The 26,316-nt window shown below is 37.5% G+C and overlaps 3 protein-coding genes across 4 annotated transcripts; 2 read left to right on the forward strand and 1 right to left on the reverse strand.

Annotated features, from left to right (window-relative positions):
• Positions 1-2,513: 2,513 nt before the first annotated feature.
• On the forward strand, positions 2,514-4,603 carry LOC143710502 (ladderlectin-like). The gene is made up of 6 exons (XM_077201445.1): positions 2,514-2,684; positions 2,800-2,878; positions 3,086-3,198; positions 3,905-4,027; positions 4,203-4,314; positions 4,509-4,603. The coding sequence occupies exons 2-6, from the start codon at positions 2,818-2,820 to the stop codon at positions 4,601-4,603; spliced, it is 504 nt and encodes a 167-aa protein (XP_077057560.1). The 5' UTR covers positions 2,514-2,684; positions 2,800-2,817.
• Positions 4,604-13,860: 9,257 nt separating this feature from the next.
• On the reverse strand, positions 13,861-16,668 carry LOC143710524 (ladderlectin-like). Of its 2 annotated transcripts, none has more exons than XM_077201462.1 (6): positions 16,369-16,668; positions 16,168-16,246; positions 15,426-15,538; positions 14,579-14,701; positions 14,336-14,447; positions 13,861-14,172 (listed from the first exon to the last, which is right to left on the reverse strand). In XM_077201462.1, exons 2-6 carry the CDS (start codon positions 16,226-16,228, stop codon positions 14,078-14,080), a joined length of 504 nt encoding a protein of 167 aa, XP_077057577.1. In that variant the 5' UTR covers positions 16,229-16,246; positions 16,369-16,668; the 3' UTR covers positions 13,861-14,077. The 2 variants fall into 2 exon arrangements, with proteins under 2 accessions (XP_077057577.1, XP_077057578.1); XM_077201463.1 differs by having other exon boundaries at positions 15,426-15,505; positions 16,369-16,449.
• Positions 16,669-18,223: 1,555 nt separating this feature from the next.
• On the forward strand, positions 18,224-20,283 carry LOC143710503 (ladderlectin-like). Its single transcript, XM_077201446.1, has 6 exons — positions 18,224-18,374; positions 18,490-18,568; positions 18,775-18,887; positions 19,592-19,714; positions 19,889-20,000; positions 20,195-20,283. Exons 2-6 carry the CDS (start codon positions 18,508-18,510, stop codon positions 20,281-20,283), a joined length of 498 nt encoding a protein of 165 aa, XP_077057561.1. The 5' UTR covers positions 18,224-18,374; positions 18,490-18,507.
• Positions 20,284-26,316: the final 6,033 nt, after the last annotated feature.

A 26,316-nucleotide genomic window follows, 5' to 3' on the forward strand; every position in this document is an offset into this window, starting at 1 on the left:
CGCACGAATCCAGTCTCACCTTATACCACCCGCCGAGGTTGCAGCAGCAGACTATATTAGCAATGGGGGGAGTTTAACATATCCATCTCCTTATGGACAAGACCCCCTTGATGGCTACCCGGACCGCCAACTGCAGAGGGAAAATTTGTGGTCGTCGACATACCAGTGTGACCATATTTTTTATGACACTCTCGTGGGTAACAGTGGTGTCTTTTGGGATGCTTTGGACATGTATATGAACATTACACACCGCTTGGAGCCATAGGTCATTACAATGATAGGCTATAATTCAGTTGATAGCCTATTCCAGGAAAAATGTATTACAGAAGGTATCAATGTTTAGACTTGATATTAGTGTTTTTTTCTAAGTTTTCTTTTTTTCTCAATAAAGCAGTTTTTTTTTCTGCCAGTAGTCAGTGCTTAATTTGTAATTTGGGAGGGATTAGGTAAAACCCAGGCTAGGTAACGGAACAAAAAAATTACACTGCCTATAGCAATAGGCCTATATAATTTTTTTTTTCAATACACCCATCAAAAACTTTTCTCAGCAAAGTACCCCCTGACCGACATTTAAGATATGTCTATGATAGGTTATAGTGATGTGCTATCATTATGATATTTATTAAACAAATGAAAAACATTTGCAATAATAAACAATGTACAGGCTATTACATATGCTAGGCTATATGATGTGTAGCCTATAACATTTTAGCTCAAAAACAATTATAATAAAATATAGGATCAAGATGCGCAATATGCCGGGAGACATTTTTTAAAAATTCAGTCTTGTTTTGTAAATCGTCAGACAAGATTTTACCACGTCATTAAGTTTTGCTTTGTAGAAAGTCTTTCTTTAAAGGGAATTTCGTGTTGTATGAATTGTTGGCCTATCTTAATTTTAATAAGTGTTTCATCAATCAATTGCATGTATTTAATCAATAAAAGCAAATAGAGCAGACAATATAATAACCGTGACTTTGAGGCGCCGACGCGCCGCTTTGCCTTGCATTGCGAACTGGAGGGCATCTCATTATAAGCGAATGAAGTAGGCCTTGGCCTTTTGCCTATAGTATATTAGCCATCTTTGCTGCATTGGATTAGTAGGCTATCCATTCTAGAACAGATCAGGGCTTTCTCGCGGCTCGCATCAACATTGCATCCTCAATAGATCGTAAAACAATCAGTGGATGACGGGTGGGTGCGGCTTTGAAATTTGGTTAAAAAAAGTTGGTGCGGATGAGTTTTGTGATGCGGTTGCGGATGAAATAATACCCCATCCGCGCATCTTTATTGGGTAGTTTACAATCACATTTAAAATAGTAATAATTTATATAAAAATGGGTTTCGGAACATCACATGTCCTATTAAAGGTTCCATGTTAGGTCTCCTCAGAAATAATTAAATGTAATATAAAATCTAAAGAAAGATAATAATAAATGGCAATGATTAAAAAAAAACACACACAAAAAAACAAGTCTGCAGTGCTTACATTAGCCAAAATGTCTTTTCCCTTTTCCTTTCTTCATAATTTTGTTACAGTTATTTTGTTACAGGTTTATCAAATGTTTGTTGATTTTGTTAGCTTTTATTCACATCTTATTTAGCCTACACGCAAAATATTTAGGCCTACATATATAGGCTAAACTCAAATGCAGATTCACTCGAGGGCATTATTGTTCGTTTCCAATGCAACATTAAACTTCAGTGCTTATCACAGCTTCTCTTAAATTTAGCAGTTATTAACTCGGTTCAGATGCCGTTAGTCGTGAATTTGATATGTAGCCTAATATAATGATATATAATAATATAGTATAATAATAATATATAATAATAATGATGATGACGAAATGGTCTCGCGATTACCTACACTATCCACTTTCGTTCTGCCCTGGTGCCCGCCCCACCCTCCCTCTCAATGATAATGGAGTCGCCCATCTACCTTGCAAATTGAAAAATGTCCTTTACCAGAACGAAACTATTTTTTTTATTTATTTGTAAAAACGATTTTAAATTTACAATTTAGAAGACGTAAAAAAGCAAAGAAGAGCGGAGAAAATGTAATTATCCATTGATAATATAACTGAAAAAAATGGAAAAATTAACGCCTGGTTTCAATTTTTCATTTTTTCATTTGCATTGTATGGTCTGAAAACTGAATTGTGAAGCGTTACACGGACCGAGAACGTCTGCGCACATCCAAATACTTATTTTAAATGCAAAATTGATTTTCGTTCGCTCAAAATATTTTCTTATCTGCGAGACGAACATTTATCCGCAAAACTCAATTCACGCCCGTGCGAAATGCCCTTTTGCGCCCTCAAAATGTGATCTTGCGCGCGCAGAATTGTGACCGAATTCTAGACCCATACGTGTTCAGCTCAGGTGAAGATAATGAGGAAGTTACGCTTCTAAACCGTGAATTTGTATGGGCGTGATATTCAAATGACGATTGTTTTCAGCAGCCACATTTATCAACGGCCGATTATTCGTACGATGGGATTGGCTGTATTTGAATGTTTCATGAATCACACGTGAACCCTGTCGTAAGATGATTTGGATCTCGGATCTACGTTAGATTGATAAATGAGGCCCACTAAATAAAGTAGGCTATAAACACAGAGGTCTTTCTGAAACTTCATGAAAACTTCCTCTGAGAATCTGAAGGCTACAATCTGAAAAGCAAGGTGAGTTTTTGGAACAGAAATGTTTTTCCAGAAGTGTTTTTAAAATGCACTGAGAATCCACAGTGTGCAGCATTTCAATGCAGACATTTAACTTTACATAATTATTCATTTTTAGGTTAATTTCAGGTTCATCATGGCAATGCTGAGAAGTCTTCTTCTGCTTTTCGTTATCTTCTCCATGGGGAATGCAGAAAGTAACCAAAACATTTAATTATAAAAACCCTTGATAGTTTAACTGCATTTTGGGAATGTACAAGATTCCATGTACTAATATTTTGCATGATTAATGAAGGATTTTCAGTGTCAAAGTAGTTTTTGGCATATAATCACACAATTTTGAAATGAGCTGCATAAAATAAAAACACCTTTTGCTGTATATACAAAATCCCTATAACATTTAGGTAACGTTACTGGATCCACAAATGATTCAGAAGGATGTCCTCTTGAATGGACAGATTTTGGACTCCGGTGCTACAAGTACTTCTCTCAGTCGGTTACCTGGATCACAGCAGAGGTAATGTATTAGTTACATCATGGGTTTTCCCCAGAGTGGATGTATTCGAATTAATAACTTTTCACAACAAAAATGAAACCTCACAGAATTTCCGTAAGCTGGACTGTAATGCTATTTTCTTCTGAAAACCAACTGTTGCATTTTTTTCTTCCTTCCTCTCTGTAAAACTGCTTTTGAAACATTCTGAACTGTAAGAAAGTGCTATATAAATGTGACTTGACTACTACAAAAATTATTTGGGCAACTCTTTATATTAGGTGTCTTTAACTACATCCAAATAAATAGTTTGGTACAATGTACGTATTGTTGATGTAAAACACTTTTGCTGCTATTAATGTGGGATATAGGTAAGGTTCGGGACAGGTTTGATGGTATGGTTAGTTTAAGTGTGGGTTAAAACTGGGTCAACCGAGTAATACTAGATGTAATTACAGCTGTATTAAATGCTTGTATTTAAAAATAAAAATAGTTTGCTGAATCCAATGAATAATTTAAATGTTAAAGATTAAAGACTTTTAAAAAGAAACATTCCCACTTACATTAAAAGTGAAATTCTCTTCTGCAAGTAAATGCAACAGAAAACTGATACCGAGCAAATAATCGATTAGTGCAGACTTTGTTTCCGAATGACTAAAAGATTTAATCTTTTTGGCAGAAAGCATAAATGACTTTAGATTTTGAAATGACAAAAAATCTGTCTCTTCAGAGAAACTGTCAAAGTCTTGGTGGGAATCTCGCATCTGTGCATGATCAACCAGAGAATGATTTCCTGCTGAGTCTGTTGCCTTCTTCCACAAGAACTTGGGTTGGTGCTCATGATGGTGAACAAGTAAGTTGAATTGTGCGAATGTGCGCCCTAAACATCCCTATTTGTTTGTCTAAACTGAAGTTTCTGCTTTAATGAAGTTCAGCTTTTAAGTCAAACTATCTTCATTAGAAACTTTGCCTTTGATTAAAGTCTGGCTTTAAGTGCACTTTTTGGATTCATTCTCTTGACTTATTAGGACGGAGAGTGGTTGTGGAGTGATGGAACGGTGTATGACTATACCAACTGGTGCTCTGGAGAACCAAACAATGCTGTTGTTCCTGAGAACTGTTTAGAGATCAACTGGACCTGTGAGTGCACTTTCAATTTACAACATTTATTTACTTAAAATTTAATTTCAATTTATAATTCGCAATCCTATTTTATATCATACGATAACGTTAATGACTCATTTGGATTTCACCAAGTGCCTTAAGTTGAACACCATTGATTCTAACAACACTGTAATGATCAGAGTAACTGATTTCATTATTTCACCCTACAGTTAACCGCTGCTGGAATGATGCTCCCTGTTCAACATCAATGAACTATATTTGTGTTTTGGATATTAATTATGATCTCACGCGTCGTTTTCGCTAGGTGGCTAGTTTTTTAGTAGGTTCTCACCCTAGGATGCAAAGGGCTTGTTAATTAGTCATCCTGCTCCACATTTACTGTGATCTTACTAAATTTACTTTTTCTTATCTTTACAAAAATGTTATTCTGAAATCCAATCACTTCTGAATTTATAACTCTTTTCAATATTTTCTTTGAAACTCTCCTCAATAAAAGCATTGAATCAAAGCATGTGCATTGTGGACTATCAAATAAATCTATATTGCATAGCAAGGTTTGAGGATATGGTTAGTAGAAATGGCATTTAATGATATCAGGGAAGGGGTTTAAGCAAGCGTCTTCATAGACAAACACTAGAAGACATTTTTTGAAGCAAATTTGTATTTTATCCAGGGCTCTTTTTGGTTTTGGTCTTATAAAATGTGCATCATGATGCTGGAATTCACCATGATCTTTACTTTAAAATTTGTTCATTTAGCACACGCTTTTATCCAAAGCGACTTACAATTGCTATACACGTCAGAGGTCGCACGCCTCTGGAGCAACTAGGGGTTAAGTGTCTTGCTCAGGGACACATTAGTAAAATATCTTTTCAAAGCAAAAACTGTAGCCTCTGTTTGGATCCTAATGAATGAACTGGGCTATCTAAGTGTCGCCGCGCGCCAGAGCGATTGAGCGCACGCACTGAGACGAGAGAGGTATGCATCAACTCGTCTTAGTTAAGGGAATAACAGTTTAATATGAAAAAACGGTGGAGTGTTCCTTTAAGAATAGGGCAAAATAAATACCTACCCAAGTAAATAAAGTAATGAACAACATTTAATAGCTATACATTACTTTTAAATAAATAAATAAATACTGGTGTGACAATCAATTACAGAACAGTTCAATAAGTACATAAAAATATATTTAAATAAAATGGTAATTTACTATTTTACTAATAACTTAGCATCAGAAAAAGTCATTTGACATTAGAAGAACTACTGACTGTGTTGAGGTTATTTTGAGTCTCTGCTGTTGAATTTGGCAATCAGCATTTTAACATGGTCCTCGGTTAGGCTGCGTCTGTGCGGTGTTAGAAGTGTAGAATAGTGGGAAAAAAGTCTTTCCACATCCACTGAAGTAGTGGGAAGATGCAGGTACAGTGCAGCCCGTGGGGCAAGTGTTGGCATTCGATCTTCCCTTGCAGCCCAGCATTCCACTGCACTTACCTCACCAGCATCACTCTTGTCCATACAGATGTAGCGATGCCACTCCTCTGCAGATACCTTGCTCAAAGCAGGGACAACTTGGACATAATTCTTAATATCAGCTTTTAAACCAGATACCTTGGCTGGATCAAAGATGGGAGGGCTTTAAATAGTTCAGTGCAAGGATGTCTCTCCATCACAGCCTGAAGCTTTTTAGAAGATTGCCCCATTGCTTCTTTAAACAGCGCTGAACAAGTGTACCGCTCATCGTCATCTAACTCCTTCAGCTGGTCTCTGGTGCGGGGACGCTATAGTCCTCAGCCTCTGCGATGCGCCCATACTCAAACAGCATGCTGAGGTCCTCTAGCTGACTAAAGATGGTGGCAGCCACGGGTCTGGAGGTTTCTTCAAGCTTGACCAGGGTGGCAAGTATATCAGAGCTGTGCTCAACGATGAAAGTGGCCTGGATTTTCAGGAGTTTTCCGTTCTCCTCTAACAGAACTCTAAGATCCCGCACAGCTTTAAAGGACAGTGGCAGCGTTTGGATGAAGCTGTGCAAAATATCAATGTTTTCTGCCAGATATTGCTCAGCTTTTATCCAGGAACCCCGTCTTGTCTGGACAGCAAACACTGACATGAGAGGAGACAGACCCTGCTGCATCATGAAGGCCCTTAATTCAAGACAACGCTGGGGTGACTGGCAGAAAACACGCTTTACCAAACCACACATCCGGTTCAGTTCTTCAAATGTGTCTGGAAACACTGTTAAAACTAACTGCAGAAGATGTGCAAGACAGGTAACATGTTCTGCATTGGGAAAGAGGCCATAGAGAATTGTGTTATATGCTTTTTTCATATAACTTGCAGAATGTGTGACAAAAGCCCATACATCATTGAAATCAATGTTGTTGGAGTAAAGCCTGCGATACAGTGCTGAAATTAACCCGATCCAAAAAAATGAGATCTGCTGCAACAGGTGGCTTGCCCACTGGCTGGAGGAGAATAGCAAGAGCACAACGGCCACAAGCATCTGTTGATTCATCTGCAATTACATAAACAGGACTTCCATGTACAGCCTGCTTGATGTCCTCCAAATACTGAGGAAATAAGTGTGGAAGGTAATCAGAGCGTAGGTGAGATGGGGCTGGAATTGACCCTCCCTGTTTGCAGTACTTCTGTAAAAATGAGGACATTTTTGAGGTTTTTTTCCAGAGGGATGTCAGCTTCAATGAAGGTCTTTATGAAATCTTAAATGAACTCCTTTCTTGCAGCTGTAGATGGAGTCTTAGACATACAGGAGGCCAATGTCTATTTTAATTAGACGCATTAAAAAAACAATACGTTCACCAAGCTCATAGTCACATTATTATACTATCTCATTCTATTAGGCTACACTTTTCCCATAAAAAAATAGTATTCTGAATTTATATATATATACAGTGCTTAGCATACTGTAAGTGAACACACCCATGCTAAAGTTGACTAAATAGTGGAATAAAAAAATCATCTTATGGAAATTGATCTTAATGCCTTAATTAATGCCAATTAATGAACTTTCTATTCATAAAAGAATCCTGAAAATGCCCCACATCATCATAACACACCCTTCACCACACCTAGCAGGGGGAACTTTCCATAAGATCATCTCTCAATGCTAATCGAACCAGCTATTAGGCAAACTGAAATAAAACCATGCTAATCTCTAGGTATGGTGAATGGTGTGTGATGATGTGTGATATTTTAATTCTATCCCGGTTCCATGAAATTTAAAATATGCACACTGTATGTTGAGGAAGAACAATTATTTATTTACGCTACATTATTCATTCACAAAGAAAATTGGTGTCCTTGAAGGATGGAGTTTTCCAAAAAAAAATTTTAATGAAGGCATTAAGATCAACTTCCAAAAGAAGATTTTTTATTCCTCTTTTAAGTCAACTTTAGCATGACCACTGTCCACATATGTACACACACACATACATATATATATACACACACACCACACACATACACAGATATATTGTTGTTTATAGCAATATATATTACATTAAATTAAAGCACTATACAACTGTTAAAATTGTAGTGCTGGGTTGTATGATGACAAAAAACTGAATTATGGTATTTTTAAGAAGCTGGTGTTAGTTGATCTTTTCTTTTTTTCTTAGCTTTTATATTGGCTTATTTTTATGCCAGGAGTACATATATTATAAAAACATAGCATACATACAAATTTATTATCAAAATGTTTGTAATCAAATAAACTAATACAAGTGCTGCACAACAGAGGTTTACTGGTTAAATGAAATAATGTGAAATGGTTTGATTTTTGGTATAAAAAATATTAAATATAAATAAATATATTATTATTATTAGCCTATTGTTATTACTTTGAGAAGTATGTTCGATTGTACAATAGTATATTTCTGTGATAATTTCATCATATTAAACCGAACTTTTAATTTTGATAGGGTTCTGAGTGTCAGATACAGTGTCAGAACCCCTTCAAAATAAAAGTTTGGTTTAACATGATGAAATTATCACAGAAATATACTATACAGGTCCTTCTCAAAAAATTAGCATATTGTGATAAAGTTCATTATTTTCCATAATGTAATGATAAAAATTAAACTTTCATATATTTTAGATTCATTGCACACCAACTGAAATATTTCAGGTCTTTTATTGTTTTAATACTGATGATTTTGGCATACAGCTCATGAAAACCCAAAATTCCTATCTCAAAAAATTAGCATATTTCATCCGACCAATAAAATAAGTGTTTTTAATACAAAAAAAAAAAGTCAACCTTCATATAATTATTTTCAGTTATGCACACAATAGTCAATACTTGGTCGGGAATCCTTTTGCAGAAATGACTGCTTCAATGTGGCGTGGCATGGAGGCAATCAGCCTGTGGCACTGCTGAGGTGTTATGGAGGCCCAGGATGCTTCGATAGCGGCCTTAAGCTCATCCAGAGTGTTGGGTCTTGTGTCTCTCAACTTTCTCTTCACAATATCCCACAGATTCTCTATGGGGTTCAGGTCAGGAGAGTTGGCAGGCCAATTGAGCACAGTAATACCATGGTCAGTAAACCATTTACCAGTGGTTTTGGCACTGTGAGCAGGTGCCAGGTCGTGCTGAAAAATGAAATCTTCATCTCCATAAAGCTTTTCAGCAGATGGAAGCATGAAGTGCTCCAAAATCTCCTGATAGCTAGCTGCATTGACCCTGCCCTAGATAAAACACATTGGACCAACACCAGCTGCTGACATGGCACCCCAGACCATCACTGACTGTGGGTACTTGACACTGGACTTCAGGCATTTTGGCATTTCCTTCTCCCCAGTCTTCCTCCAGACTCTGGCACCTTGATTTCCGAATGACATGCAAAACTGAGCAACAGTCCAGTGCTGCTTCTCTGTAGCCCAGGTCAGGCGCTTCTGCCGCTGTTTCTGGTTCAAAAGTGGCTTGACCTGGGGAATGCGGCACCTGTAGCCCATTTCCTGCACACGCCTGTGCACGGTGGCTCTGGATGTTTCTACTCCAGACTCAGTCCACTGCTTCCGCAGGTCCCCCACGGTCTGGAATCGGTCCTTCTCCACAATCTTCCTCAGGGTCCGGTCACCTCTTCTCGTTGTGCAGCGTTTTTTGCCACACTTTTTCCTTCCCACAGACTTCCCACTGAGGTGCCTTGATACAGCACTCTGGGAACAGCCTATTTGTTCAGAAATTTCTTTCTGTGTCTTACCCTCTTGCTTGAGGGTGTCAATGATGGCCTTCTGGACAGCAGTCAGGTCGGCAGTCTTACCCATGATTGCGGTTTTGAGTAATGAAACAGGCTGGGAGTTTTTAAAAGCCTCAGGAATCTTTTGCAGGTGTTTAGAGTTAATTAGTTGATTCAGATGATTAGGTTAATAGTTCGTTTAGAGACCCTTTTCATGATATGCTAATTTTTTGAGACAGGAATTTTGGGTTTTCATGAGCTGTATGCCAAAATCATCAGTATTAAAACAATAAAAGACCTGAAATATTTCAGTTGGTGTGCAATTAATCTAAAATATATGAAAGTTTAATTTTTATCATTACATTATGGAAAATAATTAACTTTATCACAATATGCTAATTTTTTGAGAAGGACCTGTATATACAAAAATCTGCGGCTCTCGTTTACAGAGACTCGCAGAGGAATCAGACTTTAATAGTAGTCCATAATATTCACAGACACTAGTAAATATAGCGATTTGATACTATAATCGGCAGTGAGACAGTGGCCTAACGTTAGTTATTTCAGCTTTGGGCCGGTATTGCGATAGCAAATAGTAGCAAAAATACACACCACCCAGCACTGTTCTCATCATGATAGATTGGATAATGACACATTTCATTACTTTTCAACACAAAGAAAATCTAACTTTAAATAAAACTTACCAAGAGCTTCTCTACTCTTGTGGCGAGTGGATTTGAGATGCTCCAGTGCCGTCTGTCGCCTCAGGTAATCAAGGAGTGTTGACAGGCTTTACAAAACATTACTCCCCCATCCTCATAAAAATCGTTTGTAAATTCTTTTGCTCTCTCCTGTGCCGTGATTTTTGCAGACAAGTGACGTTTCTTTAATTCCTCCGCGTTCAGTTTTATTTTAGACATTTTAGCATTCACTCTCTCATGAATGAAACGAAACACCAATCAGTGCAGCCTACTAGCCCTCACAATCACGCGCGCGCAGGTTGTAGCCTACTTGTCAATGACGGGTACAATCTGCGGAAGTTTCTGCGGGCGCAGATTCCGTGCGGGCTTGTCGATCGCTAACGAGGGCAAAAGTTAATCCCTACAGCGGAGGGACAGCGGAAGGGCAAAGGTTAGACCCCCCCCCCCCCCCAACCTGTCAATCATAGGGTCATAAATCATTTTGACACAAGCTAAATGGTATTAACTACTAATAACTAGTAACACATTCACTCACACTTGCACAGATGCACAGATATCATTAAAAACTTTTCATTTATGGAGTCAGATGAAATAACGAGAAAATAAATATAAGAAATGGTATTGAATTTAACCAAAAATACTTTGCCGCGAGAAAAGACAGTAACACGCAGAGACCTTCCGTGCTGATTGGATGCCGGAGTTTGGGCCGATCGAGCGCAGGCTTACACAGACATCAGGAGACTAGAACAGACAGTCCGGACTTGCGGAGAGGATCATTGGTGCCCCCCTGCCATCCCTCCAGGACCTGTACTCTTCCAGAGTGAGGAAGAGAGCAGGTAAAATCATCACAGACTCCACTCACCCTGGACACCTCCTGTTTAAACTGTTACCGTCAAGACGGAGACTCAGATCACTGGCCACAAGAACATCTCGGCACAGGAACAGTTTCTTCCCACAGGCTGTTTCCCTCCTGAACAGTTAACACTCCTCCCAAGGCATATGCCTGTAAGTGCAATACTCCCACTGTTTAGTGCAATATCCTACAACTCAGGTGATACTTATATGTAGATTTATTTATAATATTCAAAACACTGTAAATATGTTCGTAATCTGTAAATGTTTATTCTGACTAAACCCAACTGTGACCTTATACTTTCATTCTCATATTTTTATTCTTATAATTTGTAGTACTATGTTTCTTGTTGTATTTGTATATGTGCACTCTTAGCCTCAGTACCAAGAATAATTCCTTCTGTGTGCAAGCACACTTGGCAATAAAGCTCTTTCTGATTCTGAGTGTAGCCAGGGACTGGCAGATGCGAGTCGATCTAGATCAGAAGCTCATTTTCCCTCCGGAGATTGTAACAACCAACCTGCGACCCGACCTTGTTCTCTGGTCTAAGTCCTAGCGGCTGTTCTGTTAATCAGTGTTTCATGCGCTTGATTGTGAAAAGGAATACAATGAAAACACATTATCTTAGATGCAGAATGAAATAAGCATATTTCATGTACTCTTAATTTACAATGTAACTGAATTAACTATTCACCTGAACAGTTTATGATGTTGTACATGGTATCATTGTAATCATTAACCATAGTTATGGACTTTTTAGCTGCAAATTATGATATTTGAAATTGAAAACGTGAGTAAATCTGAAGATTTAGAACGTGTGTGTCAGTGTGACGTCACAGAGATTGAGCTTCATCTCAACATGAGGGCAATAACTGGTACAACATCTAAAAGCCCTGTCCAAAACTAAAATAAAGTGCTAAATTTTCTGTTTAGGCTATTTTTTGAGCCTGTGCAGATATGGTTTCTTTTTACCTCTTTAATTTGTGTGTAAGCCCTTGTTACATTAAGTTGAATGCCATCTTAATACATTAAGTTCTCCTAACCTCTTCATATGCGCTGGTCACGCTTTACCTGGTTTGGTTTTAAGGCGATTGACCTTATAAGTTTAAAACTGGGGCGTTTAGCATTAGGGACCCCCAGGAGACCTCACAAACCTGGAAGTAGAGGGTGTCCTAGATCGCAAGCAACATTTTCTTTCCAAACAAACTCACATAGGCCTACATTTACATTGGTATTTGTTGAATGTCACATGTATAGAGTGTAACATTACCATCGGGTTTTGGACTTGAGCCAGAAGACCATGTGGGTGGTGATGGCACAGTGGATAAGACACATGCCTCTGGTGTGAGAGACTGGGTTCAAATCCACTGTGAGACACCAATGTCTCCCTGAGTAGGACACTTAAAGGAGAACTCCGGGCAATTTTTAAGTTAATCTTGATCGTTAGACCTTTGCGAGTACTGACTATAGAAAAAAAACCGAACCGGATTGGTGCTTGCTACGCGGAGCTGCGACCGCGAATGTCCAGAACTCCCACCCATCTAAAACGGCAGCTATGGGGGCATCGACATAAAGAGCGTTTTTGAGCCTCTTAACAGACACAAAATGCAATTAAAATGTCTGTCCAACATGAACAGGGACCCTACATGTGAACAATATGCGTTTAGCAACTTAGCCATTGTTTCAACTCACCTAAATAGTCTTTTAGACGGCAAGCTATAGTCTTGCGCTGCAGTCCCGTGCTGTAGCCGGAAAAGGTAAACAATGTCCAGGTGGGAGGAGCGTTGATCATGTGCGACGATTTAAGATCAGAGCTGCTTACAAGTGAAGAAATGGTTCGTGTTTGTGCCTTTCCGATTGTGGCAACAGAATGCAAAAATATAAGAGCTTAAATTTTCATCGTCTTCCTTTCCATGACCTCGAGATTCTGCAGTTGTGGCTAGTTGTACTTCAACTTGATGTGCAAACTCCCGTAGAAGTACTACGCGCTAAAGATTACCGCATTTGCAGTGAACACTTTGACAAGGATGACTACACACACTCAACACAGCGGGGCCGTTTGAAGAAAAATGCCATTCCATGTACGAAGACTCGTCGCACATGATCAACGCTCCTCCCACCTGGACATTGTTTACCTTTTCCGGCTACAGCATGGGACTGCAGCGCGAGACTATAGCTTGCCGTCTAAAAGACTATTTAGGTGAGTTGAAACAATGACTAAGTTGCTAAACGCATCTTGTTCACATGTAGGGTCCCTGTTCATGTTGGACAGACATTTTAATTGCATTTTGTGTCTGTTAAGAGGCTCAAAAACGCTCTTTATGTCCATGCCCCCATAGCTGCCGTTTTAGCTGGGTGGGAGCTCTGGGCATTCGCAGTCGCAGCTCCGCGTAGCAAGCACCAATCCGGTTCGTTTTTTTTTTCTATAGTCAGTACTCACAAAGGTCTAACGATCAAGATTAACTTAAAAATTGCCCGGAGTTCTCCTTTAACCCCTAGTTGCTCCAGAGGCGTGCGACCTCTGACGTGTATAGCAATTGTAAGTCGCTTTGGATAGAAGCGTCAGCTAAATGAATAAATGTAAAAGTAAAGATCATGGTGAATTCCAGCATCATGATGCACATTTTATAAGACCAAAACCAAAAATAGCCCTGGATAAAATACAAATTTGCTTCAACAAATGTCTTCTAGTGTTTGTCTATGAAGCCGCTTGCTTAAACCCCTTCCCTGATATCATTAAATGCCATTCTACTAACCATATCCTCAAACCTTGCTAAGCAATATAGATTTATTTGATAGTCCACAATGTACATGCTTTGATTCAATGCTTTTATTAATTTGAGGAGTGTTTCAGAGAAAATATTGAAAAGAGACTTAAATTCAGAAGTGATTGGATTTCAGAATAACATTTTTGTAAAGAGGAGTAAAGAAAAAGTAAATTTAGTAAGATCACAGTAAATGTGGAGCAGGATGACTAATTAACAAGACCTTTGCATCCTAGGGTGAGAACCTACTAAAAAACTAACCACCTAGCGAGGACCACGTGTGAGATCATAATTAATATCCAAAACACAAATATAGTTCATTGATGTTGAACAGGGAGCATCATTCCAGCAGCGGTTAACTGTAGGGTGAAATAATGAAATCAGTTACTCTGATCATTACAGTGTTGTTAGAATCAATGGTGTTCAACTTAAGGCACTTGGTGAAATCCAAATGAGTCACTTAACGTTACCGTATGATATAAAATTATAGTATTGCAAATTATAAATTGAAAGTGCACTCACAGGTCCAGTTGATCTCTAAACAGTTCTCAGGAACAACAGCATTGTTTGGTTCTCCAGAGCACCAGTTGGTATAGTCATACACCGTTCCATCACTCCACAACCACTCTCCGTCCTAATAAGTCAAGAGAATGAATCCAAAATTTAAGTCAAACTATCTTCATTAGAAACTTTGCCTTTGATTAAAGCAGAAACTTCGGTTTAGACAAACAAATAGGGATCTTTAGGGCGCACAATTTAACTTACTTGTTCACCATCATGAGCACCAACCCAAGTTCTTGTGGAAGAAGGCAACAGACTCAGCAGGAAATCATTCTCTGGTTGATCATGCACAGATGCGAGATTCCCACCAAGACTTTGACAGTTTCTCTGAAGAGACAGATTTTTTGTCACTTCAAAATCTAAAGTCATTTATGCTTTCTGCCAAAAAGATTAAACATTTTAGTCATTTGGAAACAAAGTCTGCACTAATCGATTATTTGCTCGGTATCGGTTTTCTGTTGCATTTATTTGCAGAAGAGAATTTCACTTTTAATGTAAGTGGGAATGTTTCTTTTTAAAAGTCTTTAATCTGTAACATTTAAATTAATCATTGGATTCAGCAAACTATTTTTATTTTATTTTTAAATGCAAGCATTTAATACAGCTGTAATTACATCTAGTATTACTCGGTTGACCCAGTTTTAACCCACACTTAAACTAACCATACCATCAAACCTGTCCCGAACCTTACCTATATCCCACATTAATAGCAGCAAAAGTGTTTTACATCAACAACACGTACATTGTACCAAACTATTTATTTGGATGTAGTTAAAGACACCTAATATAAAGAGTTGCCCAAATAATTTTGTAGTAGTCAAGTGACATTTATATAGCACTTTCTTACAGTTCAGAATGTTTCAAAAGCAGTTTTACAGAGAGGAAGAAAAAAAAAAAGTTGCAACAAATTTTGTTTCCAGAAGAAAATAGCGTTACAGTCCAGCTTACGGAAATTCTGTGAGGTTTCATTTGTGTTGTAAAAAGTTATTAATTCTAATATATATATATATATCCGCTCTGGATAAAACCCATGATGTAACTAATACATTACCTCTGCTGTGATCCAGGTAACCGACTGAGAGAAGTACTTGTAGCACCGGAGTCCAAAATCTGTCCATTCAAGTGGACATCCTTCTGAATCATTTGTGGATCCAGTAACGTTACCTAAATGTTATGGGGATTTTGTAATATGTACAGCAAAAAGTGTTTCTATTTTATGTAGCTCGTTTTGGCTGAGGGCAAAGTGAAGTTCCATAACTTTATACATTTAGGCTATTTAACTTTAACTGTGTAGCCTATAGAGAGCGGACTTATGTTTGATTTCATTGTATAGCTTCTTATACCTATTATTAGGCTACTTATAGCCTATTTTTATACTAGACGTTATTGATCATTAAAACTTTTTTTATTATTTTACGATACATTCTCCACTGCATGTACATGTAACGTTATAATAAAATAAAATGACATCACCCTGACTCTGTTAAATGTCCATTTTACTGATCAAAATTTTTTCATATTTTTAAGATGAACAAAAAGCAGGGTTGTGTTTTATATTTCGTGATGTTATAAATACATGCAGTGAAGATAATCATTTTTTTAATATTTACAGCAAAAAGTGTTTTTATTTTATGTAGCTCACTTCAAAATTGTGTGATTTATACCAAAAACTAAGTGTACTTTGACACTGAAAATCCTTCATTAATCATGCAAATATTAGTACATGGAATCTTGTACATTCCCAAAATGCAGTTAAACTATCAAGGGTTTTTAGAATTAAATGTTTTGGTTACTTTCTGCATTCCCCATGGAGAAGATAACGAAAAGCAGCAGAAGACTTCTCAGCATTGCCATGATGAACCTGAAATTAACCTAAAAATGAATAATTATGTAAAGTTAAATGTCTGCATTGAAATGCTGCACACTGTGGATTCTCAATGCATTTTAAAAACACAGCACATTTTATTCAGTAGATTTCTGTTCCAAAAACTCACCTTGCTTTTCAGATTGTAGCCTTCAGATTCTCAGAGGAAGTTTTCATGAAGTTTCAGAAAGACCTCTGTGTTTATAGCCTACTTTATTTAGTGGGCCTCATTTATCAATCTAACGTAGATCCGAGATCCAAATCATCTTACGACAGAGTTCACGTGTGATTCATGAAACATTCAAATACAGCCAATCCCATCGTACGAATAATCGGCCGTTGATAAATGTGGCTGCTGAAAACAATCGTCATTTGATTATCACGCCCATACAAATTCACGGTTTAGAAGCGTAACTTCCTCATTATCTCCACCTGGGATGAACACGCAGCGCCAGCTGAAGCTTGGGCTTTGATCCTATAGGATGGTAAAGGTATTTTATGACGTCCCAATGTTATCACACCTCAGTCCAGTAGATGGCGGTAATGCACAATGATTGCAAGCTGCCAAATAAAATCTACCGAAGAAGAAGATAATCTTCACCTGGGATGTTCCCATGACAACGCAGCACGGTGTCCATCAGCTGTACTTAAGACAGAAATGTCTTATTATTGCTGTAGATACAACTCTTGCAAATTAATATACATTTTATATATATATATATATATATATATATATATATATATATATATATATATATATATTTTTTTTTTTTTTTTTTTAAATATGCGTTAACCTACAATTACAGGGTTATATAAAAAGTTATCTAAAATATAACTAATATATATATATATATATATATATATATATATATAACTTTTATTTTATTGTTAATTTCATTATGTACAATGTACAAATGTTCACACAGTCCATAAAAACACTCGAAATTAATACATGTATTATATTTTTTACTTTTTGCAATACTCGCCATTGGTTGCTTTTTACAGTCGCCTTTTTGCCCCTTTTTTTCGCCATTGGCTATTGGCTTGCTTATGCCGAGTTCAGACCGCACGATTTTCAAAATAATCGTGTCACTGTTGTTTTCACACTGCATGACTATCTGGAGTAACATTCTGCACTGTGAACTAACATTAACAAAGATTAACTAATACTGTAACAAATGTATTCCTCATCGTTAGTTCATATTAGTTAATGTATTAAATAATGTTAACTAATGAATCTTATTGTAAAGTGTTACCACAAAAATAATATAAAGTAAAATAGCAAAAGTGGTACCCAGGGAATATAAATGGGGATGACAATGCCAAGGATCTGCAAAGAGAAGGAAGTATAGTCAAGTCATCCTCATTTATATAGCGCTTTTAACAATGTAGATTGTTTCAAAGCAGCTTTACAGTGATAAACATATACTTTAAGGTAACAGAGATTGGTTTGGTTTTATAGTGGTTCTCACAAAATCCACATGAATTTTTATCCCAATTGAATCTTTCATGTAAAAAGTAATTAGATGGATAAATGTCATTCAATATTTTAAATGTCACTTCTTTTGCCTTAGGAAAGATTGGGTAAGATAAATACCGCTTCCTTATTTTTTTAGCCTCTTCGTCACTGAATATTATAAAATAAATGTATGTTAAAGAAGATAATCTTCTTCTTCTTCTTCTTCTTCGGTAGCTTATTTGGCAGCTTGCAATCATTGTGCATTACCGCCATCTACTGGACTGAGGTGTGATAACATTGGGACGTCATAAAATACCTTTACCATCCTATAGGATCAAAGCCCAAGCTTCAGCTGGCGCTGCGTGTTCATCCCAGGTGGAGATAATGAGGAAGTTACGCTTCTAAACCGTGAATTTGTGTGGGCGTGATATTCAAATGACGACTGTTTTCAGCAGCCACATTTATCAGCGGCCGATTATTCGTACGATGGGATTGGCTGTATTTGAATGTTTCATGAATCACACGTGAACCCTGTCGTAAGATGATTTGGATCTCGGATCTACGTTAGATTGATAAATGAGGCCCACTAAATAAAGTAGGCTATAAACACAGAGGTCTTTCTGAAACTTCACGAAAACTTCCTCTGAGAATCTGAAGGCTACAATCTGAAAAGCAAGGTGAGTTTTTGGAACAGAAATGTTTTTCCAGAAGTGTTTTTAAAATGCATTGAGAATCCACAGTGTGCAGCATTTCAATGCAGACATTTAACTTTACATAATTATTCATTTTTAGGTTAATTTCAGGTTCATCATGGCAATGCTGAGAAGTCTTCTTCTGCTTTTCGTTATCTTCTCCATGGGGAATGCAGAAAGTAACCAAAACATTTAATTCTAAAAACCCTTGATAGTTTAACTGCATTTTGGGAATGTACAAGATTCCATGTACTAATATTTGCATGATTAATGAAGGATTTTCAGTGTCAAAGTAGTTTTTGGCATATAATCACACAATTTTGAAATGAGCTGCATAAAATAAAAACACCTTTTGCTGTAAATACAAAATCCCCATAACATTTAGGTAACGTTACTGGATCCACAAATGATTCAGAAGGATGCCCACTTGAATGGACAGATTTTGGACTCCGGTGCTACAAGTACTTCTCTCAGTCGGTTACCTGGATCACAGCAGAGGTAATGTATTAGTTACATCATGGGTTTTCCCCAGAGTGGATGTATTCGAATTAATAACTTTTCACAACAAAAATGAAACCTCACAGAATTTCCGTAAGCTGGACTGTAACGCTATTTTCTTCTGAAAACCAACTGTTGCATTTTTTTCCCCTTTATCTCTGTAAAACTGCTTTTGAAACATTCTGAACTGTAAGAAAGTGCTATATAAATGTGACTTGACTACACAAAAATTATTTGGGCAACTCTTTATATTAGGTGTCTTTAACTACATCCAAATAAATAGTTTGGTACAATGTACGTGTTGTTGATGTAAAACACTTTTGCTGCTATTAATGTGGGATATAGGTAAGGTTCGGGACAGGTTTGATGGTATGGTTAGTTTAAGTGTGGGTTAAAACTGGGTCAACCGAGTAATACTAGATGTAATTACAGCTGTATTAAATGCTTGTATTTAAAAATAAAAATAGTTTGCTGAATCCAATGAATAATTTAAATGTTAAAGATTAAAGACTTTTAAAAAGAAACATTCCCACTTACATTAAAAGTGAAATTCTCTTCTGCAAGTAAATGCAACAGAAAACTGATACCGAGCAAATAATCGATTAGTGCAGACTTTGTTTCCGAATGACTAAAAGATTTAATCTTTTTGGCAGAAACCATAAATGACTTTAGATTTTGAAATGACAAAAAATCTGTCTCTTCAGAGAAACTGTCAAAGTCTTGGTGGGAATCTCGCATCTGTGCATGATCAACCAGAGAATGATTTCCTGCTGAGTCTGTTGCCTTCTTCCACAAGAACTTGGGTTGGTGCTCATGATGGTGAACAAGTAAGTTGAATTGTGCGAATGTGCGCCCTAAACATCCCTATTTGTTTGTCTAAACTGAAGTTTCTGCTTTAATGAAGTTCAGCTTTTAAGTCAAACTATCTTCATTAGAAACTTTGCCTTTGATTAAAGTCTGGCTTTAGTGCACTTTTTGGATTCATTCTCTTGACTTATTAGGACGGAGAGTGGTTGTGGAGTGATGGAACGGTGTATGACTATACCAACTGGTGCTCTGGAGAACCAAACAATGCTGTTGTTCCTGAGAACTGTTTAGAGATCAACTGGACCTGTGAGTGCACTTTCAATTTACAACATTTATTTACTTAAAATTTAATTTCAATTTATAATTCGCAATCCTATTTCATATCATACGATAACGTTAATGACTCATTTGGATTTCACCAAGTGCCTTGAGTTGAACACCATTGATTCTAACAACACTTTAATGATCAGAGTAACTGATTTCATTATTTCACCCTACAGTTAACCGCTGCTGGAATGATGCTCCCTGTTCAACATCAATGAACTATATTTGTGTTTTGGATATTAATCTCACGCGTCGTTTTCGCTAGGTGGCTAGTTTTTTAGTAGGTTCTCACCCTAGGATGCAAAGGACTTGTTAATTAGTCATCCTGCTCCACATTTACTGTGATCTTACTAAATTTACTTTTTCTTATCTTTACAAAAATGTTATTCTGAAATCCAATCACTTCTGAATTTATAACTCTTTTCAATATTTTCTTTGAAACTCTCCTCAATAAAAGCATTGAATCAAAGCATGTACATTGTGGACTATCAAATAAATCTATATTGCATAGCAAGGTTTGAGGATATGGTTAGTAGAATGGCATTTAATGATATCAGGGAAGGGGTTTAAGCAAGCGTCTTCATAGACAAACACTAGAAGACATTTTTTGAAGCAAATTTGTATTTTATCCAGGGCTCTTTTTGGTTTTGGTCTTATAAAATGTGCATCATGGTGCTGGAATTCACCATGATCTTTACATTTAAATTTGTTCATTTAGCTGACGCTTCTATCCAAAGCGACTTACAATTGCTATACAAGTCAGAGGTCGCACGCCTCTGGAGCAACTAGGGGTTAAGTGTCTTGCTCAGGGACACATTAGTAAAATATCTTTTCAAAGCAAAAAATGTAGCCTCTGTTTGGATCCTAATGAATGAACTGGGCTATCTAAGTGTCGCCGCGCGCCAGAGCGATTGAGCGCACGCACTGAGACGAGAGAGGTATGCATCAACTCGTCTTAGTTAAGGGAATAACAGTTTAATATGAAAAAACGGTGGAGTGTTCCTTTAAGAATAGGGCAAAATAAATACCTACCCAAGTAAATAAAGTAATGAACAACATTTAATAGCTATACATTACTTTTAAATAAATAAATAAATACTGGTGTGACAATCAATTACAGAACAGTTCAATAAGTACATAAAAATATATTTAAATAAAATGGTAATTTACTATTTTACTAATAACTTAGCATCAGAAAAAGTCATTTGACATCAGAAGAACTACTGACTGTGTTGAGCTTATTTTGAGTCTCTGCTGTTGAATTTGGCAATCAGCATTTTAACATGGTCCTCGGTTAGGCTGCGTCTGTGCGGTGTTAGAAGTGTAGAATAGTGGGAAAAAAGTCTTTCCACATCCACTGAAGTAGTGGGAAGATGCAGGTACGGTGCAGCCCGTGGGGCAAGTGTTGGCATTCGATCTTCCCTTGCAGCCCAGCACTCCACTGCACTTACCTCACCAGCATCACTCTTGTCCATACAGATGTAGCGATGCCACTCCTCTGCAGATACCTTGCTCAAAGCAGGGACAACTTGGACATAATTCTTAATATCAGCTTTTAAACCAGATACTTTGGCTGGATCAAAAATTGGGAGGGCTTTAAATAGTTCAGTGCAAGTATGTCTCTCCATCACAGCCTGAAGCTTTTTAGAAGATTGCCCCATTGCTTCTTTAAACAGCGCTGAACAAGTGTACCGCTCATCGTCATCTAACTCCTTCAGCTGGTCTCTGGTGCGGGGACGCTATAGTCCTCAGCCTCTGCGATGCGCCTATACTCAAACAGCATGCTGAGGTCCTCTAGCTGACTAAAGATGGTGGCAGCCACGGGTCTGGAGGTTTCTTCAAGCTTGACCAGTTTTCCGTTCTCCTCTAACAGAACTCTAAGATCCCGCACAGCTTTAAAGGACAGTGGCAGCGTTTGGATGAAGCCGTGCAAAATATTAATGTTTTCTGCCAGATATTGCACAGCTTTTATCCGGGAACCCCGTCTTGTCTGGACAGCAAACACTGACATGAGAGGAGACAGACCCTGCTGCATCATGAAGGCCCTTAATTCAAGACAACGCTGGGGTGACTGGCAGAAAACACGCTTTACCAAACCACACATCCGGTTCAGTTCTTCAAATGTGTCTGGAAACACTGTTAAAACTAACTGCAGAAGATGTGCAAGACAGGTAACATGTTCTGTATTGGGAAAGAGGCCATAGAGAATTGTGTTATATGCTTTTTTCATATAACTTGCAGAATGTGTGACAAAAGCCCATACATCATTGAAATCAATGTTGTTGGAGTTAAGCCTGCGATACAGTGCTGAAATTAACCCGATCCAAAAAAAATGAGATCTGCTGCAACAGGTGGCTTGCCCACTGGCTGGAGGAGAATAGCAAGAGCACAACGGCGATAAGCATCTGTTGATTCATCTGCAATTACATAAACAGGACTTCCATGTACAGGCTGCTTGATGTCCTCCAAATACTGAGGAAATAAGTGTGGAAGGTAATCAGAGCGTAGGTGAGATGGGGCTGGAATTGACCCTCCCTGTTTGCAGTACTTCTGTAAAAATTAGGACATTTTTGAGTTTTTTTTCCAGAGGGATGTCAGCTTCAATGAAGGTCTTTATGAAATCATAAATGAACTCCTTTCTTTCAGCTGTAGATGGAGTCTTAGACATACAGGAGGCCAATGTCTATTTTAATTAGACGCATTAAAAACACAATACGTTCACCAAGCTCATAGTCACATTATTATACCATCCCATTCTATTAGGCTACACTTTTCCCATAATAAATGAGAAAAAAAAATAGTATTCTGAATATATATATATATATATACAGTGCTTAGCATACTGTAAGTGAACACACCCATGCTAAAGTTGACTAAAGTGGAATAAAAAGATTCATCTTATGGAAATTGATCTTAATGCCTTAATTAATGGCAATTAATGAACTTCCTATTCATAAAAGAATCCTGAAAATGCCCCACATCATCATAACACACCCTTCACCATACCTAGCAGGGGGAACTTTCCATAAGATCATCTCTCAATGCTAATCGAACCAGCTATTAGGCTAACTGAAATAAAACCATGCTAATCTCTAGGTATGGTGATTGGTGTGTGATGATGTGTGATATTTTAATTCTATCCCGGTTCCATGAAATTTAAAATATGCACACTGTATGTTGAGGAAGAACAATTATTTATTTACGCTACATTATTCATTCACAAAGAAAATTGGTGTCCTTGAAGGATGGAGTTTTCCAAAAAATTTTTTTAATGAAGGCATTAAGATCAACTTCCAAAAGAAGACTTTTTATTCCTCTTTTAAGTCAACTTTAGCATGACCACTGTCCACACACACACACACACACACACACACACAATGGTATTTTTAAGAAGCTGGTGTTAGTTGATCTTTTCTTTTTTTCTTAGCCTTTATATTGGCTTATTTTTATGCCAGGAGTACATATATTATAAAAACATAGCATACATACAAATTTATTATCAAAATGTTTGTAATCAAATAAACTAATACAAGTGCTGCACAACACATGTTTACTGGTTAAATGAAATAATGTGAAATGGTTTGATTTTTGGTATAAAAAATATTAAATAAATAAATATATTATTATTATTAGCCTATTGTTATTACTTTGAGAAGTAAGTTCGATTGTACAATAGTATATTTCTGTGATAATTTCATCACATTAAACCGAACTTTTAATTTTGATAGGGTTCTGAGTGTCAGATACAGTGTCAGAACCCCTTCAAAATAAAAGTTTGTTTAACATGATGAAATTATCACAGAAATATACTATATATACAAAAATCTGCGGCTCTCGTTTACAGAGACTCGCAGAGGAATCAGACTTTAATAGTAGTCCATAATATTCACAGACACTAGTCAATATAGCGATTTGATACTATAATCGGGAGTGAGACAGTAGCCTAACGTTAGTTATTTCAGCTTTGGGCCGGTATTGCGATAGCAAATAGTAGCAAAAATACACACCACCCAGCACTGTTCTCATCATGATAGATTGGATAATGACACTTTTCATTACTTTTCAACACAAAGAAAATCTAACTTTAAATAAAACTTACCAAGAGCTTCTCTACTCTTGTGGCGAGTGGATTTGAGATGCTCCAGTGCCGTCTGTCGCCTCAGGTAATCACGGAGTGTTGACAGGCTTTACAAAACATTACTCCCCCATCCTCATAAAAATCGTTTGTAAATTCTTTTGCTCTCTCCTGTGCCGTGATTTTTGCAGACAAGTGACGTTTCTTTAGTTCCTCCACGTTCAGTTTTATTTTAGACATTTTAGCATTCACTCTCTCATGAATGAAACGAAACACCAATCAGTGCAGCCTACTACCCCTCACAATCACGCGCGCGCAGGTTGTAGCCTACTTGTCAATGACGGGTACAATCTGCGGAAGTTTCTGCGGGCGCAGATTCCGTGCGGGCTTGTCGATCACTAATGAGGGCAAAGGTTAATCCCTACAGCGGAGGGACACCGGAAGGGCAAAGGTTAGCCCCCCCCCAACCTGTCAATCATAGGGTCATAAATCCTTTTGACACAAGCTAAATGGTATTAACTACTAATAACTAGTAACACATTCACTCACACTTGCACAGATATCATTAAAAACTTTTCATTTATGGAGTCAGATCAAATAACGAGAAAATAAATATAAGAAATGGTATTGAATTTAACCAAAAATACTTTGCCGCGAGAAAAGACAGTAACACGCAGAGACCTTCCGTGCTGATTGGATGCCGGAGTTTGGGCCGATCGAGCGCAGGCTTACACAGACATCAGGAGACTACAACGGACAGTCCGGACTGCGGAGAGGATCATTGGTGCCCCCCTGCCATCCCTCCAGGACCTGTACTCTTCCAGAGTGAGGAAGAGAGCAGGTAAAATCATCACAGACTCCACTCGCCCTGGACACCTCCTGTTTGAACTGTTACCGTCAAGACGGAGACTCAGATCACTGGCCACAAGAACATCTCGGCACAGGAACAGTTTCTTCCCACAGGCCATTTCCCTCCTGAACAGTTAACACTCCTCCCAAGGCATATGCCTGTAAGTGCAATACTCCCACTGTTTAGTGCAATATCCCACAACTCAGGTGATACTTATATGTAGATTTATTTATAATATTCAAAACACTGTAAATATGTTCGTAATCTGTAAATGTTTATTCTGACTAAACCCAACTGTGACCTTATACTTTCATTCTCATATTTTTATTCTTATAATTTGTATTACTATGTTTCTTGTTGTATTTGTATATGTGCACTGGAAGCCTCAGTACCAAGAATAATTCCTTCTGTGTGCAAGCACACTTGGCAATAAAGCTCTTTCTGATTCTGAGTGTAGCCAGGGACTGGCAGATGCGAGTCGATCTAGATCAGAAGCTCATTTTCCCTCCAGAGATTGTAACAACCAACCTGCGACCCGACCTTGTTCTCTGGTCTAAGTCCTAGCGGCTGTTCTGTTAATCAGTGTTTCATGCGCTTGATTGTAAATTAAGAGTACATGAAATATGCTTATTTCAATCTGCATCTAAGATAATGTGTTTTCATTGTATTCCTTTTCACAATGTAACTGAATTAACTATTCACCTGAACAGTTTATGATGTTGTACATGGTGTCATTGTAATCATTAACCATAGTTATGGACTACATTGGTATTTGTTGAATGTCACATGTATAGAGTGTAACATTACCATGGGGTTTTGGACTTGAGCCAGAAGACCATGTGGGTGGTGATGCTCCAGAGGCGTGCGACCTCTGACGTGTATAGCAATTGTAAGTCGCTTTGGATAGAAGCGTCAGCTAAATGAATAAATGTAAAGATCATGGTGAATTCCAGCATCATGATGCACATTTTATAAGACCCAAACCAAAACGAGCCCTGGATAAAATGCAAATTTGCTTCAACAAATGTCTTCTAGTGTTTGTCTATGAAGCCGCTTGCTTAAACCCCTTCCCTGATATCATTAAATGCCATTCTACTAACCATATCCTCAAACCTTGCTAAGCAATATAGATTTATTTGATAGTCCACAATGTACATGCTTTGATTCAATGCTTTTATTAATTTGAGGAGTGTTTCAGAGAAAATATTGAAAAGAGATATAAATTCAGAAGTGATTGGATTTCAGAATAACATTTTTGTAAAGATAAGAAAAGAAAAGGTAAATTTAGTAAGATCACATTAAATGTGGAGCAGGATGACTAATTAACAAGCCCTTTGCATCCTAGGGTGAGAACCTACTAAAAAACTAACCAC

The sequence above is a fragment of the Siphateles boraxobius genome, unplaced genomic scaffold, assembly GCF_051911475.1.
Source record: "Siphateles boraxobius isolate OS27281-9 unplaced genomic scaffold, OSU_SipBor_1 47, whole genome shotgun sequence".
Classification (NCBI taxonomy): domain Eukaryota; kingdom Metazoa; phylum Chordata; class Actinopteri; order Cypriniformes; family Leuciscidae; genus Siphateles; species Siphateles boraxobius.

Bases quoted from the DNA above. Each gene is read 5' to 3' on its own strand.
- LOC143710502 (XM_077201445.1), top strand. From the start codon at position 2,818: ATGGCAATGCTGAGAAGTCTTCTTCTGCTTTTCGTTATCTTCTCCATG. The intron at 4,028-4,202 runs GTAAGTTGAATT...TTGACTTATTAG, and splicing joins GTGCTCATGATGGTGAACAA to GACGGAGAGTGGTTGTGGAG. The intron at 4,315-4,508 runs GTGAGTGCACTT...TTCACCCTACAG, and splicing joins TTTAGAGATCAACTGGACCT to TTAACCGCTGCTGGAATGAT.
- LOC143710524 (XM_077201462.1), bottom strand. From the start codon at position 16,228: ATGGCAATGCTGAGAAGTCTTCTGCTGCTTTTCGTTATCTTCTCCATG. The intron at 14,702-15,425 runs GTAATGTATTAG...CTGTCTCTTCAG, and splicing joins TTACCTGGATCACAGCAGAG to AGAAACTGTCAAAGTCTTGG. The intron at 14,448-14,578 runs GTAAGTTAAATT...TTGACTTATTAG, and splicing joins GTGCTCATGATGGTGAACAA to GACGGAGAGTGGTTGTGGAG.
- LOC143710503 (XM_077201446.1), top strand. From the start codon at position 18,508: ATGGCAATGCTGAGAAGTCTTCTTCTGCTTTTCGTTATCTTCTCCATG. The intron at 18,569-18,774 runs GTAACCAAAACA...CATAACATTTAG, and splicing joins CTCCATGGGGAATGCAGAAA to GTAACGTTACTGGATCCACA. The intron at 20,001-20,194 runs GTGAGTGCACTT...TTCACCCTACAG, and splicing joins TTTAGAGATCAACTGGACCT to TTAACCGCTGCTGGAATGAT.